At 37.2% G+C, this 13,449-nt stretch overlaps 1 protein-coding gene across 1 annotated transcript in view; it reads left to right on the top strand.

Annotated features, from left to right (window-relative positions):
- The window catches only part of RAD21L1 (RAD21-like 1 (S. pombe)), a 73,632-nt gene that overhangs the window by 47,076 nt on the left and 13,107 nt on the right, over positions 1–13,449 (top strand). Inside the window, exons 8-11 of the mRNA XM_006860733.1 lie at positions 6,631–6,857; positions 7,245–7,344; positions 8,569–8,693; positions 13,038–13,133. Coding sequence (XP_006860795.1) covers positions 6,631–6,857; positions 7,245–7,344; positions 8,569–8,693; positions 13,038–13,133 — 548 coding nt within the window. The remainder of the gene's footprint in view (positions 1–6,630; positions 6,858–7,244; positions 7,345–8,568; positions 8,694–13,037; positions 13,134–13,449) is intronic.

Consider the following 13,449-nt stretch of genomic DNA (forward strand, 5'->3'; position numbering starts at 1 on the left):
GCCAGAGATAGAGGCAGAGACGATGACGTGGAGAGATGGAATGGCTGGGAACTCTAGACCCAGAGAGGGAGAGGGGCTGTGTGCTGATGACTGGGGGGACAGGCTTACAGGGTATTCCCTTTGGTTGTTTGATGATGCATGGAGGGGATTGTAACCATGGCAAGGAAACAAATATGATAGGATGAATATAAAGCTAATATTCTCCCATGTAAACTATCACCTAATTCACAATAAAACATAAAAAAAAAAAGTAGCTGGTATTTCAAAAACTCTTAGTTTGGGGTCAGAACTTGAATCCTGAGCTTAAGAAATAAAATTTTCTTAAAAATTTAATGTTAAGTCATTACATTTTTAAAATATAGGAATATTTTAGGAAAGCAAATTTGTTGTAGATTATAAGGAAAGATTAATTGGAAGATCATTTCTCAAGAGTTAGCATGTAGTGTCAGACTGTAAAATTACACTTCCTGGGTCTCAACCCTTGCTTTGCTTCTTACTAGCTGTGGCACCTTGTGAAAGTTACATAAGCTCTCCAAGTCTCAATTTCCTAACTCATAAGATTATTGGAATGGTGAAATGATGCAGGTCATGTAAAGTACTTAGCCAAGTACCTGAAATGTAGTACTAAATGCAAGCTATTATTGTAATTTTATTGAATGATGAGAATAGTTCAGATTGCATAAGAAAAGCATATGGAACAAGAAAGGACATGCCTGCATATGGAGCAGGAAAAGTACCAAAGAATGGGTGAGTGGAGAGATAGTGACAGAATTCAAGCCATGGAAGGAAGAATCTTTTGAGGAGAGGAAGGTGGCTAATATTGTTATATGCTAAACATGAGGAAAGGTCCAAATCGTTGAGAACCCAAAACATGTGTGATAGCTTTAGTAATTAGAAAGTCACTGGTGTCTAATTGTTTAAGCAGAGTGATGGAGTTAGAATTCACATTTAACTGGTGAAATAATAAATGGGTAGAAGGTAGTGGAAGCAGCCTGTGTGTTGTTGTTAGGTGACATCAAGTCACTTCTGGCTCATAGTGACCCTATGCACAACAGAACTCAACAGTCTTGCACCATCCTCACAATTGTTGTGTTTGAGCCCATTGTTGCTGCCACTGTGTCAGTCCAAGAGATCTTCTTCTTTTTCATTGACCCTCCACTTTACCAAGCATGGTGTTCTTTTCCAGGGACTGGCCCCTCCTGATAGCATGTCCAAAGAACAAGAAACAAAGTCTTGCCATCCTCACTTCTAAGAAGCATTCTGGCTGTAGATCTTCTAAGACAAATTTGTTTGTTCTTCTGGTAGTCCATAGTACTTTAAATACTCTTCTCCAACACTGTAATTCAAATACATTGATTTTCTAGTCTTCCTTATTTGTTGTCCAACTTTCAAATACATATAAGACAATTGAAAATACCATGGCTTGGGCCAGGTGCAACTTAGTTTTCAAACTGACATCTTGGCCCTTGAACACTTAAAGAGGTCTTTTGCAGCAGATTAGATGTTTGATTTCTTGATTGCTGCTTCCATGAATGCTGATTGTGGATCCAAGCAAATTGAAGTCTTTGACAACTTCAATCTTTTCTCCACGTATCATTATTTTATTTATTAAGGGTTTTTATTTTCTTAGCATTAAGATACAATCCATACTGAAGGCTGTGGTCTTTGATCTTCATCAGTAACTATTTTAGGTCCTCTTCAATTCCAGCAAGCATGGTTGAATCATCTGAATATTTCAAGCTATTAAAGACTCTTCCTCCAACTCTGATGCCGTGTTTGTCTTCATATGGTACAGTTTCTTGGATTATTTGTTCAGCATACATATTGAATAAGGATGATAAAAGGATATAATCCTGGCACACATCTTTCCTGATTTTAAATAATTCAGTATCTCCTTGTTCTAGTTGAACAATTGGCCCTTAGACTATGTACAGGTTCCTCATGAGCACCCATTTTTTACAATATTATCCGAGCTTATAATGACCCACACAGTCAATGTCTTTGCTTAGTCAATAAAACACAAGTAAACATCTTGCTGGTATTCTCTACTTTTAGCCAAGATCCACCTAACTTCTATAGTGCTGTCCATCAATCCATGGCCTCTTTGAATCCGAGTTGAATTTCTGACAGCTCCTTGTTGATGTTTTAAGTTCTCTTCAAAAAAAAAAAAAAAAAAGGACTTGAAACATTTACTGATGAAGATCAAAGAGCACAGCCTTCAGTATGGATTACATCTCAATGTAAAGAAAACAAAAATTCTCACCCCTGGACCAATGAAAAACATTCGTATCAACAGAGAAAATATTGAAGTTGTCAAGGACTTCATTCTTCTTGGATCAACTAACAACACTCATGGAAGCAGCAGTCAAGAAATCAAGCAACATATTACATTAGGCAAATCTGCTGCACAAGACCTTTTTCAAGTGTTGAAGAGCAATGATGTCAGCTTGAAGACTAAGGTGCACCTGATCCAAGCCATGGCATTTTCAATAACCTCATATGCATGCGTAAGCTGGACAATGAATAAGGAAGACCTTAGAAGAATTGGTGCTTTTGAGTTATGGTGTTGGCGGAAAATATTGAAAGTGCCATGGGCTGCCAAAAGAACCAATAGATGCATTTTGGAAGAAGTGTAGCCAGAGTACTCCTTGGAGGCCAAGATGGGCAAACTTTGTCTCTCATACTTCGGACATATAGTCAGGAGGGACAAAGCGCTGTAGTACCATGTTTGGTAAGATGGAGGGTCAGAGAAAAAGAGGAAGACCCTCAGCAAGATGGATTGGCCAAGTGGCAGCATCTATGGGCTCAAGCGTGGCAATAGTAGTGATGTTGGCCCAGGATTGAGCAGTGGTTAGTTCTGTTGTACATAGGGTCACTATGAGTCAGTACCAACTCGATGGCACCTAACAACAGCAACAACTTGTTGATGGACTGCTGCAGCCATTTTAAAATTATCTGCAGCAAAATTTTGGTACTAATGATATTGTTCAATGGTTTCTGCATTCCATTGAGTCACCTTTCTTTGGAATGGACACATATAGGACCTTTTCCAATCAGTTGGCCATGTAGCTGTCTTCCAAATTTCTTGGCATAGGTGAATGAACACTCTAGTGCTGCATCTGTTTGTTAAAGCATTTCAATTTGTATACCATCAATAACTTGAACTTTGTTTTTCACCAGTGCCTTCAGTGCAACTTGGACTTCTGCCTTCAATACCATCAATTCTTGATCATATGCTATCTCTTGAAATGGTTGAGCATCTTTCAGTTCTTTTGGGTACAGTGACTCTGTGAATTCCTTCCATCTTCTTTTGATGCTTCCTGCATCACTAAGTATTTTGCTGATGTTGTTGTGTTGTGAAGTGCCGTCAAGTCGGTTCCGAACCGTAGCGCCCCTGTATAGGGTTTCCACGGAGTGGCTGGTGAGCTTGAACTGCCGACCTTGCATTTCAGGCAGCTTTGCAATCTGGCGCATTAACCCACAGCACCACACCAGGACTCCAAAAGGATTTTGCTGATAGAATCCTTCCATGTTGCAGCCCAATGCTTAAATTTTTTTTTTCAGTTCTTTCAACTTGAGAACTTCTGAGTGTGTTCTTCCCTTTTGGTTTCCTAACTCCAGGTCTTTGCACATTTCATTATAATATTGGATTTTGTTTTCTCGAGCTGCCCTTTGAAATTTCGTGTTTAACTCTTTTATTTCCTCATTTATTCCAGTTGTTTTGGCTTCTTTGTGTACAAGAGCAAGTTTCAGAGTTTCTTCTGACATCATTTTGGTCTTTCCCTTCTTTTCTATCTTTTTAGTGATCTTTTGGTTTTTTTCATGTTCTTGATGCCATCCAACAACTCCTCTGGATTTTTGGTCTTTAGTGTCTAAATGCATCAAATCTGTACTTGAGATGGTCTCTAAATTCAAGTGGAATATATTCAAGGCTGTATCTTGGCTCTTGTGGCCTTGCTTTAATTTTCTTCAACTTCAGCCAGAACTTTCATATGAGCAATTGATGGTCTGTTTTATAGTCAGTCATTGGCCTTCTTTTAGGTGATAATTTGAGCTTCTCCATCATCTATTCCTACAGATGTAGTCAAGTTTATTCCTGTGTATTCCACATGGTGAGGTCCATGTGTATAGTTGCCTTTCATGTTGTTGAAAAAGGGTATTTACAATGAATAAATCATTGGTCTTACAAAATTCTGTCATGCAATCTCCAGCATCATTTCTATCACCAAGACCATATTTTCTAAGTACTGATCCTTTTTCTTTGTTTCCGGCTTTCACATTCCAATCACCAGTAATTGTCAGTGCATTTTGATTGCATGTTTGATTAATTTCATACTGAAGAAGTTGATAGAATTATCCAATTTCATTATCACTAGTTTAGTGGTTGGTGTGTAAATTTAAATAATAGTGGTATTAACTAGTCTTTCCTATAGGTGTATGGATATTATCCTATCACAAACAGCATTGTACTTCACAATAAATCTTGAAATGTTCTTTATTGACGATGAATGTAATGCCATACTTCTTTAGTTTGTCATTCCTGGTATAATAAGCCATATGACTGTCGATTCAAAAGGCCAATACCAGTGCATGTGGCACTCACTGTAGGATCAGCACTGGCCTGCTCTCACTAATGCCTAGGATATCATTTTTCATGTATTCCATTTCATTTTTTATGATTTCCAATTTTCCTAGATTTATACTTCATACATTCCATGTTCTGAGTATTAATGGATATTTGCAGATGTTTCTTTCCATTTTGAGTTGTACCCACATCAGTAAATGAAGGTCTCAAAAGCTTTGTTTAATTCACATAATGACTGTCAACTTTTCTGGAGGCAACTCTTCCCCAATTGTATTTGGAGTGCCTTTCAACCTGAGGGGTTCATCTTATGGCACTATATATAACAGTGTTCTTCTGTTATTCATAAAGTTTTCAGTGACTAACCATTTAGAAGTGGTCTGCCTCTCCTTCCTAGTCTGTCTTAGTCTGGAAGCTTCACTCGAACTTGCCCACCAAGTTCCAACATTACAATACTATATTACAATACAGGGTGATCCTGCTGGTATCTAAAATACCAGTGGTGTAACTTCCAGCATTATAGCAATACACAAGCCACCACAGTACAACAAACAGGCATGGGGTGGGTTTTCTTGTCAAGTGTTGTAGAGTTGGTTTGGACTCATAACAACCCTGTATAGGGTTCCTAAGGAGCAGCTGATGGATTTGAATTGCTGGCCTTACGATTCACAGTCCAGGCTGATCCTACAGCACCACACTAGGAGTTCAGACATGTGGTAGATATTGATAAATATTTGGAAAGTATGATTTGTAAGAAGTAAGTCTAAGATCTAAGTAATTAAAATGGTCATCTGAATCAGAAAGCCAGAGGAAAAGGAAAGGAAAGGATGAAAACAGGCTAATCACCAAGCACAGAAGAGATATCATACAGCTTTGTACAATAATAACAATAAGTATGAATTTAATGTAGAATAAACAATAAGTGTGGATTTAATATAGAACTAGGTCTTTGAGGAACATCCTCATGTTAAGTCCTGTTGCTGTTGTTGTTGTTAAGTGCCATCAAGTCAATTCTGACCCATAGCGAACCCTGTATAGTATTTCAAAGGAGCAGCTAGTGAGCTTGAACCACCGACCTTGCAGTTCTATTAACTTTGCAGTCTGACTTGCATTAACCCACAGCACCACACCAGAACTTCTAAGTCATATAATTAATATGAATTTTATGTTATGTAGTCAGGCATGTAAGGAGTTTACATTTTCTCTTTACTAAATTCAACTCTGAGCTAATGGGCTGGCAGGAAATTCAGTAGGCATAGCTCCCCCAGCTTCCTTAGACCATGTAATACCAGAGTTCAGGGGAGAGGTGTTGGAGGTAGGAGATCTCTGGTCATCAGCAATATCATTGTGTGGTACCCACTGTCCCAGCCTACACACAGTCATCCCCTTTGGGATCTTGCCATGTTCCCAAGTTCTTACTGAGGCACATCAGCAAATAGCATCCTACTGCTTCTGCTTCCATTTCATTTCATATATCCACTCATTCTGGGAAATCTAACCTTCTCTATCTACCCTTTTGCAGCTTTACCAAAGAAAAGCTTAACTTTAGGCAGCTTCTGCTTTCTACATGGTAAAATTCCCTTAGTAGCGAAATCCCATAGACCTAGCTACCTACTTGAGATTTGTAATAGTATTGTAATAGTATTTATTCAGTAGAGGAGGGGAAAATGCACTGAACAAATACACATTAATATTTCCAAAATTATCCTGCTACATAGATAGTTTACATTTTAGAGATCCTTTAAATTAGGTGACTTCCCTGACAATATTATTTATGCTCCACATTTCCACAATTACCCATTTATTAAGTCAACACAGTCCTTCCTAAGCACCTTTCAGCAACACTTTATAAAATGCATCAGCTGCTAGCTGTTCAGGCAAAACCCTTGTAAAATGTAATTTTCAGAAGAGAAGATCAACTTTCTTCCCAATATAACTCTGGAAGGTGTGCTGTGATAAATATACATTTCTTAGATATACAGTATGTACAGTATCATTTTAAAAGGCTGTATAACTAATCAACATTTGTGCCTTCTTCTTATACTTAGACATTGCTGAGAAAAGGAAAAGCAAAAGAAGGAAATTGCTCATAGACCCAATCAAGGAGATCAGTAGCAAAACTATGCATAAACAGCTGACTTCTTTTGCGGATACACTCACGGTTTTGGAACTTGCACCTCCTACCCATAGGTTAATGATGTGGAAGAAGAAAGGTGGAGTGGATACACTTTTGTCATCTGCTGCTCAGGATTTGATTCATGCTGAACTACAAAGGGTAATGGTTTCTATCCTTTTACATGGATGTAATGTTTGGTTATAAACAAATAAATGTATATCTGCATGTTGGTGTTGTTAAGTGCCATGGAGTCAGTCCTGACCCATAGTGGCCCTCCATAGGGTTTCCGAGGAGTGGCTAATGAGCTTGAATTGCCAACCTTGTGATAAAACTGACTTTGCAGTCCAGCACATTAACCCACAGTGCCACACCAAATTAATTAAAATTTTTATAATGAAGTTTAAATATGTGAAGGCAAAACCCCTCACTTCTTTTGAATTAATTTTCTGGATATTTGTGTATAAAGTAATAGTTTTTGTGTTGTATCATTATATGGTTGTATTTTTTTAAATTGCTGTACTTATACAAAAATGTGTGTTTTTACAGTTGTTCACAAAATGCTTTCTGTCCTCTGGCATTAAACTTGGAGGAAAATGGATACAAAAGGAGTTCATAAGGGACAAAATGGGGAACCAGAACATAGTAGGTGAGACTTCCTAATTCTGTCACTGTTGAAGATGATGTTGTAGAAACAGAAATTCATTTTATATTTTAAAATATGCATGGAATCTAATTCCTTATTCTTAATTACAAATGCTATCACTAGAAGAGTGCTTAAAATACGTGTTGCTACATCAACACTGCAAATTTGTTTTGGATTTTTCTTTTTCTGTCCCATAAGCTTCATCAAAAAGGTAAGTATATATGACTATGTGCTGTTGTTGTTGTTAGGTGCCATTGAGTCGGTACCAACTCATAGCAACCTTATGCACAACAGAACAAAACACTGCCTGATCCTGGGCCAACCTCACTACTGTTGCCATGCTTGAGCCCATTGATGCTGCCACTTGGCCAATCCATCTCATTGGGGGTCTTCTTCTTTTTCTCTGACCCTCCACCTTACCAAACATGATATCCTTCTCCAGCGACTGGTCCCTCCTGACAGTATGTCCGAAGTATGAGAGACCAAGTTTGGCCATCTGTGTAGCTCGCTCTTAATCTCATTCTTTCTGGTCTTCCCCAGCCCCAGAGGCAGTACTCACAAACCTTCAACAATGACCACTTTTGTGTTTAGCTAGATGATGTTTCACTTTAAAACAACTAATATGAAAACCATCCAATCATAAGAATAGCATTTACACAATATTGTTAGCCAAAGACATAGATACATCCCACTACTCAGAGGACACATGGAGTGTTAATAATTTCTGGTTATTTTTATAAAATTATGAAGTGATAATTGTTGTTAAGTGCTGTCAAGCTAGTTCTGACCCATAGGGTTTCCAAGCAGTAGCTGTGATCACCGACCTTGCAGTTCAAACTGACTTTGCAGTCCAGCGCATTAACCCACAGCACCACACCAAGACTCCAAAGTGATAATAAAAAGAACATATATAGTGAGTGAATCTCTACTCTTGATCACCCTTCTTTAAGGCATTACAATCTGCTAGACAGTATACTAAGATGGGTTTCAGAGCTGTCTTCCTTGTTTTGTGAATGTGTGGCAATGAGTGTGGAGAAGAAGGATGGGGAGTGAAAAAGGAAGATAAATAAGTAAGACTTGGGGAGCCATATAAATAATCTATATACCCTTTGCTTAAATTCTTAGATAATAAGTTGTCTAGCAAAGTTTTCTTTTGGCACCACCATATCCCAATTAAAGTTTGAAAGGTATTTTGGTGAAACCTTCTTTACTTCCTTGATAATTCAGAGACCTCCGTGATGGAAAAGCCAAATTCCCAGCAAGAGTTAAGTTACACCAAAACTTGGAAGGATGTGATTGATGAGTCTATGTATAGCTCTCAAGAGGATATCAGTAAAAATACTAACTCTCAGGTAAGTTAAACAGAGAGAATCTTAGAAGCATTATTTTTCTAACACAGCTGTGGTAATTTTTTTCCTTAGGACTATCACAGGAATGTTAAGACCTTTTTTACATTTATAACTCATATTTTATCTTGCATTGTTCTACCATTTTCTTTAGTCAGTAGTACTTCAGGATAAAATATGGGTTACAGAACAGTATTCCCTAGAAGTTTCAGATAAGAAATGACCTTAGAAGGTAGTTTCATACTGAAATAGTATTTTATTACCATACATTACAGTAACAAAACATTATGGACTACTGTGCATTAGCCATTAAATGGATGACTGTCCAACAATAAGCCAATAAACCTATGTTTTATTTTTCATTATAAGTCTACCCGCCCTCCCACCTCTAAAAGCATTATGTTTTAGACTCACAAATTACTTTGGCCTTGATTCTAAAGAACTATCTAAAGCTCCATAACCAAAAAATCCTTTTTATTCAAAAAATATTTTGAGATAGCTGGGAACAATGTGCTTTAAGATATTTTTCCATTTGTCACTTTATTAGTTGTAGAGATGTAAGTATTATAGCCATACTAGATAAAAATAAGCCAGTGCTTATCTGTTTTGTTCCATCACCCTTGTATTTTGATCATCACTCAGGGAATTCAGTCAATCCACACTGAAACTGAATGCCATTGGAAGACAAGACAATTTTGTAATACATTAAAACAAAATGTGTTTTGCTAAATATATGATTGTATATTTGATATTAAGATATTGGGTTGCAAGTAGTACTCTTCCTTATTTGGGCTTTTGCATTTCTTTGCGAGCATCTACTGAAAATTATGACTAGGCAAACTTGTTTAGTTTATGGTATTTTGTAAGGAAAATATAACTCTATTGATCATATATATTCTAAACAAAATCTATTTTCCCAAATGCTTGAAGTGCAAAGAAGGAAAGAGATTGATGCGCTAGTTATTTTGAACTCTTTGCTCCTTTATCCTAATTTGAGGAGATGGAAAACATTTCTGAGTATGTCTTATGTTTAGTCTGCTTCTAAAAATGGTGAACAGATGTGAAATATAGTCAGACATGGGATCACAGTCAATTTGAAGGGAAAAGAAGATACTGATTCTGATTAATCATTCTCAAATCTTCATAAAACAGAATTTTTATTTAAAGTAGTTACAAAATTCAAAGTATCTAAAATATAGAATATTCATAGAATTTGAATGGGGAAAAACATGATGACTCAACAATATGTACATAGAATGCAATTCCTTAGACTCACCAAAGGTGTCCTGGTGTGGGGTAGTAGGATAAGTACTGGATTGCTAACTGCAATGTCTGCGGTTCAAACCCACCACCTGCTCCTCAGAAACCCTATGCAGGGTTGCAATGAATCAGAAATGACTTGTTGGCATTTAACAGTAATAACAAATCTATGTGTGTATATGTTAGGTTCCAAATATTTGGTTCCAACTCATATCACACAACAGACCGAAACACTGCCCAATCCTGCACCATCCTTACAATTTTTGTTATACTTGGAGCCTTTTCTGCTGCCACGGTACCAATCTATCTTGTTGGAGTGTCGTCCTCTTTTTCATTGACCCTTTACCAAGCATACTGTCTTTCTCCAAGGACTGGTCCCTCCTGATAATTTATGGGAAGCATGACGACAAAGTCTTGCCATCCTGGCTTCTATAGAACTTTCTGACTGTACTTCCAACACACATTTCTTTGTTCTTCTGGCAGTCCATGGTGCTTTCAATATTCCTTCCCAGTACCATAACTCAAATGCACCAGTTCCCTGGTCTTCCTTATCCATTGTCTAACTTTTACATGCATATGAGGCAACTGAAAATACGCTATCTTGGGTCAGGTGCACCTTAGTTCTCAAACTGACATCTTCGCTCTTCAACTCTTTAAAGAGGTCTTGTGCAACAGATTTGCCTAATGCAATATGTCATTTGGTTTCTTGACTGCTGCTTCCATGAGTGCTGATTATGGATCCAAGCAAAATGAAATCTTTAACAAGTTCCATCTTTTCTCTGTTTATTATGATGTTATTTACTGGTCCAGGTGTGAGGGTTTTTGTTTTCTTTACATTAAGGAATAATCCATACTGAAGGCTGTGGTCTTTGATCTTTATTGGTAAGTATTTTAAATCCTCTTTGCTTTCAGCATGCAAGGTTGCATCATCCTCATGTTGGAGGTTGTTACTGAATCTTCCTCCAGTCCTGATGTCATGTTCTTCTTCATATAATCTATATTCCCGGATTATTTACTCAGCATACAGATTGAATAAATCTGGTGAAAGAATACAGCCTGGTATACACCTTTGCTGATTTTAAATCATTCAGTATCCCCTTGTTTTCTTCTAACAACTGCCTCTTGGTCTATGTATAGGTTCCTCTATCAAGTGTTCTAGAATACCCATTCTTCGCAATGCTATCCAAAGTTTGTCATGATCCACACAGTCAAAAGTCTTTGCACAGTCAGTAAAACACAAATGAACATATTTCTGGTATCATCTGCTTTCAGTCAAGACCCATTTGATGTCAGCAATGATATCCCACTTTTGAATATAGCTGGAGTTTCTGACAGTTTCCTGTTGATGTACTGTTACAGCTGTTGTTTAATTATCGTCAGCAAAATTTTATTGCATGTGATATTAATGATACTGTTCAATTGGGTCACCTCTCTTTGGGATGGACCAAATATATATATTGTCCAGTCAGTTGGCATAGATGAATGAGTGCCTCCAGTGCTACATAAGCTTGTGGAAAGCTATCAATTTGTATTTCATCAATTCCTGGAACCTTGTGTCTGCCAATACCTACAGTGCAGCTTGGATTTCTTCCTTCAGTACCATCAGTTCTTGATTATATAATTATATAATAGTATATATTATCTAATATATGTATGTATGCTACCTCTTAAATGTTTAAACATTGATCATTTATTTTTGGTACAGTGACTATGTATTCCTTTCATCTTCTTTTGATGCTTTCTGCATCATTCAATAATATTTTGCCCATGGAATCAATCCTTCAACAATATTGCAAGTAGAGGTTTGAAGTTCTTCAATTCTTTCAGTTTGGGAAATTTTGAATGTGTTTCTCCCCTTTTGGTTTTCTAACTCCAGGTCTTTGGGGATTTCATTATAACACTTGTCTTTATTTTCTTGATCTGCCCTTTGAAATTGTGTGTTCAGGTCTTTTACTTACTCATTTCTTCCACTCACTTTAGCATCTCTACACTGGAGAGCAAGTTGCAGAGTCTCTTCTGACATCCATTTTGGCCTTTTCTTTCTTCCGGTCTTTTTTGTGACGTTATGCTTTTTTTTCTGTATGATATTTTCAATGTCATCCCACAGCCATTCTGGTCTTCAGTCATTAATATCTAATACATCAAATCTGTTCCTGAGATGATCTCTAAATTCAAGTGGGATATGTTCAAGATCATATTTTGGGTCTCATGACCCTGTTTTAATTTTATTTAGCTTCAACAACAGCAAATACTAAAATTTTTAAAAGCTGAAGTGAAAATTCAAACTATATTGTAGAAAGTTCCCAACTTAATCAAGATTTGGGATTCCAGCTGGGGAGTGACATTTGGAGACAGGTGGGAAACAAAAAGGGAGTCAATAACTGATAGCAATGAAAAAGTTGGGAGGGGATGGTGGAGAATGGAGAATATCTATTCTCTTTTTCTCTTCCTTTATTTCTTCCCTCCCCTTTCAGAATCTGCACACCATTTTTTTCTTCCCTAGTAATCCTGTCTTGGCCCTCGGTAGGGATCTTAATACCCCTTTCCTCACTCCCTGTGCTTGACCATTGCATATCTCTTCCTTCTGCTACCTGGTACTAGAAGGAGCTCTGGTAGCATAGTGGTTACAAGTCGGACTGCTAACTCGAGTCAGCAGTTCAAAAATATCAGCAGCTTTGCAGGAGAAAGATGAGGATTTCTGCTCCCATAAAGATTTACAGACTTGGACAACCCTATACAGGGCTGCTATGAGTCGGAACTGATTCCATGACATACCACCACCACCTGGTAGTAGCATGAGAATAGAGGTCTGAGACTGAGGCTAAGTGAAATGCTTCAAAGAAGCACTTCACCCATAGAGACATCTGCCGTGAGGTCTGCAGTGGAGAGGAAAACAAAAGGGAAAAGGGTAGGAAGCAAGGAGGGCAGGGGTATGCCAGTAATTTTGTGGGAGACATTTGAAAACAGGAAGATTTAAGGTATGGACTACCTATACTGTAATATTTCAGAAATAATATTTTGAGCTTTAGAAATGATTGTTTCTGAGATAAATACTAGCAGAATTATCTATCTTATCCTACTTTTCTTTAGCAGGATTTTGTTGAAATGGTTTCTTTGGCTATTGAGGAATCCTCTTTAATGAATGCCTTCTTGGCACAAGAAGTGGAAGATTGTCCCATGGAATTGGTAATTGTAGTATATGCATATAGTCTTGAGAAAATTCTTAAAAATGTTTCTAAATATTTAATGTCATGACACTTTCTAAATTTATAGTTTAAATTAATTATCTCAACTGATGTATGTGAGTAGTTTGGTAAAATAGATTCAGAATTGATTTGACTTTTTTGTGTTTAAATTATTTTGAAACCAACTAGTTTTAAAGAAGGGGGGAAGTTTTTATGTTTATTGGAAGTAGTAATAAATTTCTAAATATTGAGAATCTCTGTTCTCGGTTACTTTTATTTCTAAAGAAACAGAACTTCATTAAGGATATGTTCTAAGA

Source organism: Chrysochloris asiatica, unplaced genomic scaffold (assembly GCF_000296735.1).
Source record: "Chrysochloris asiatica unplaced genomic scaffold, ChrAsi1.0 scaffold00039, whole genome shotgun sequence".
NCBI classification, from domain to species: domain Eukaryota; kingdom Metazoa; phylum Chordata; class Mammalia; order Afrosoricida; family Chrysochloridae; genus Chrysochloris; species Chrysochloris asiatica.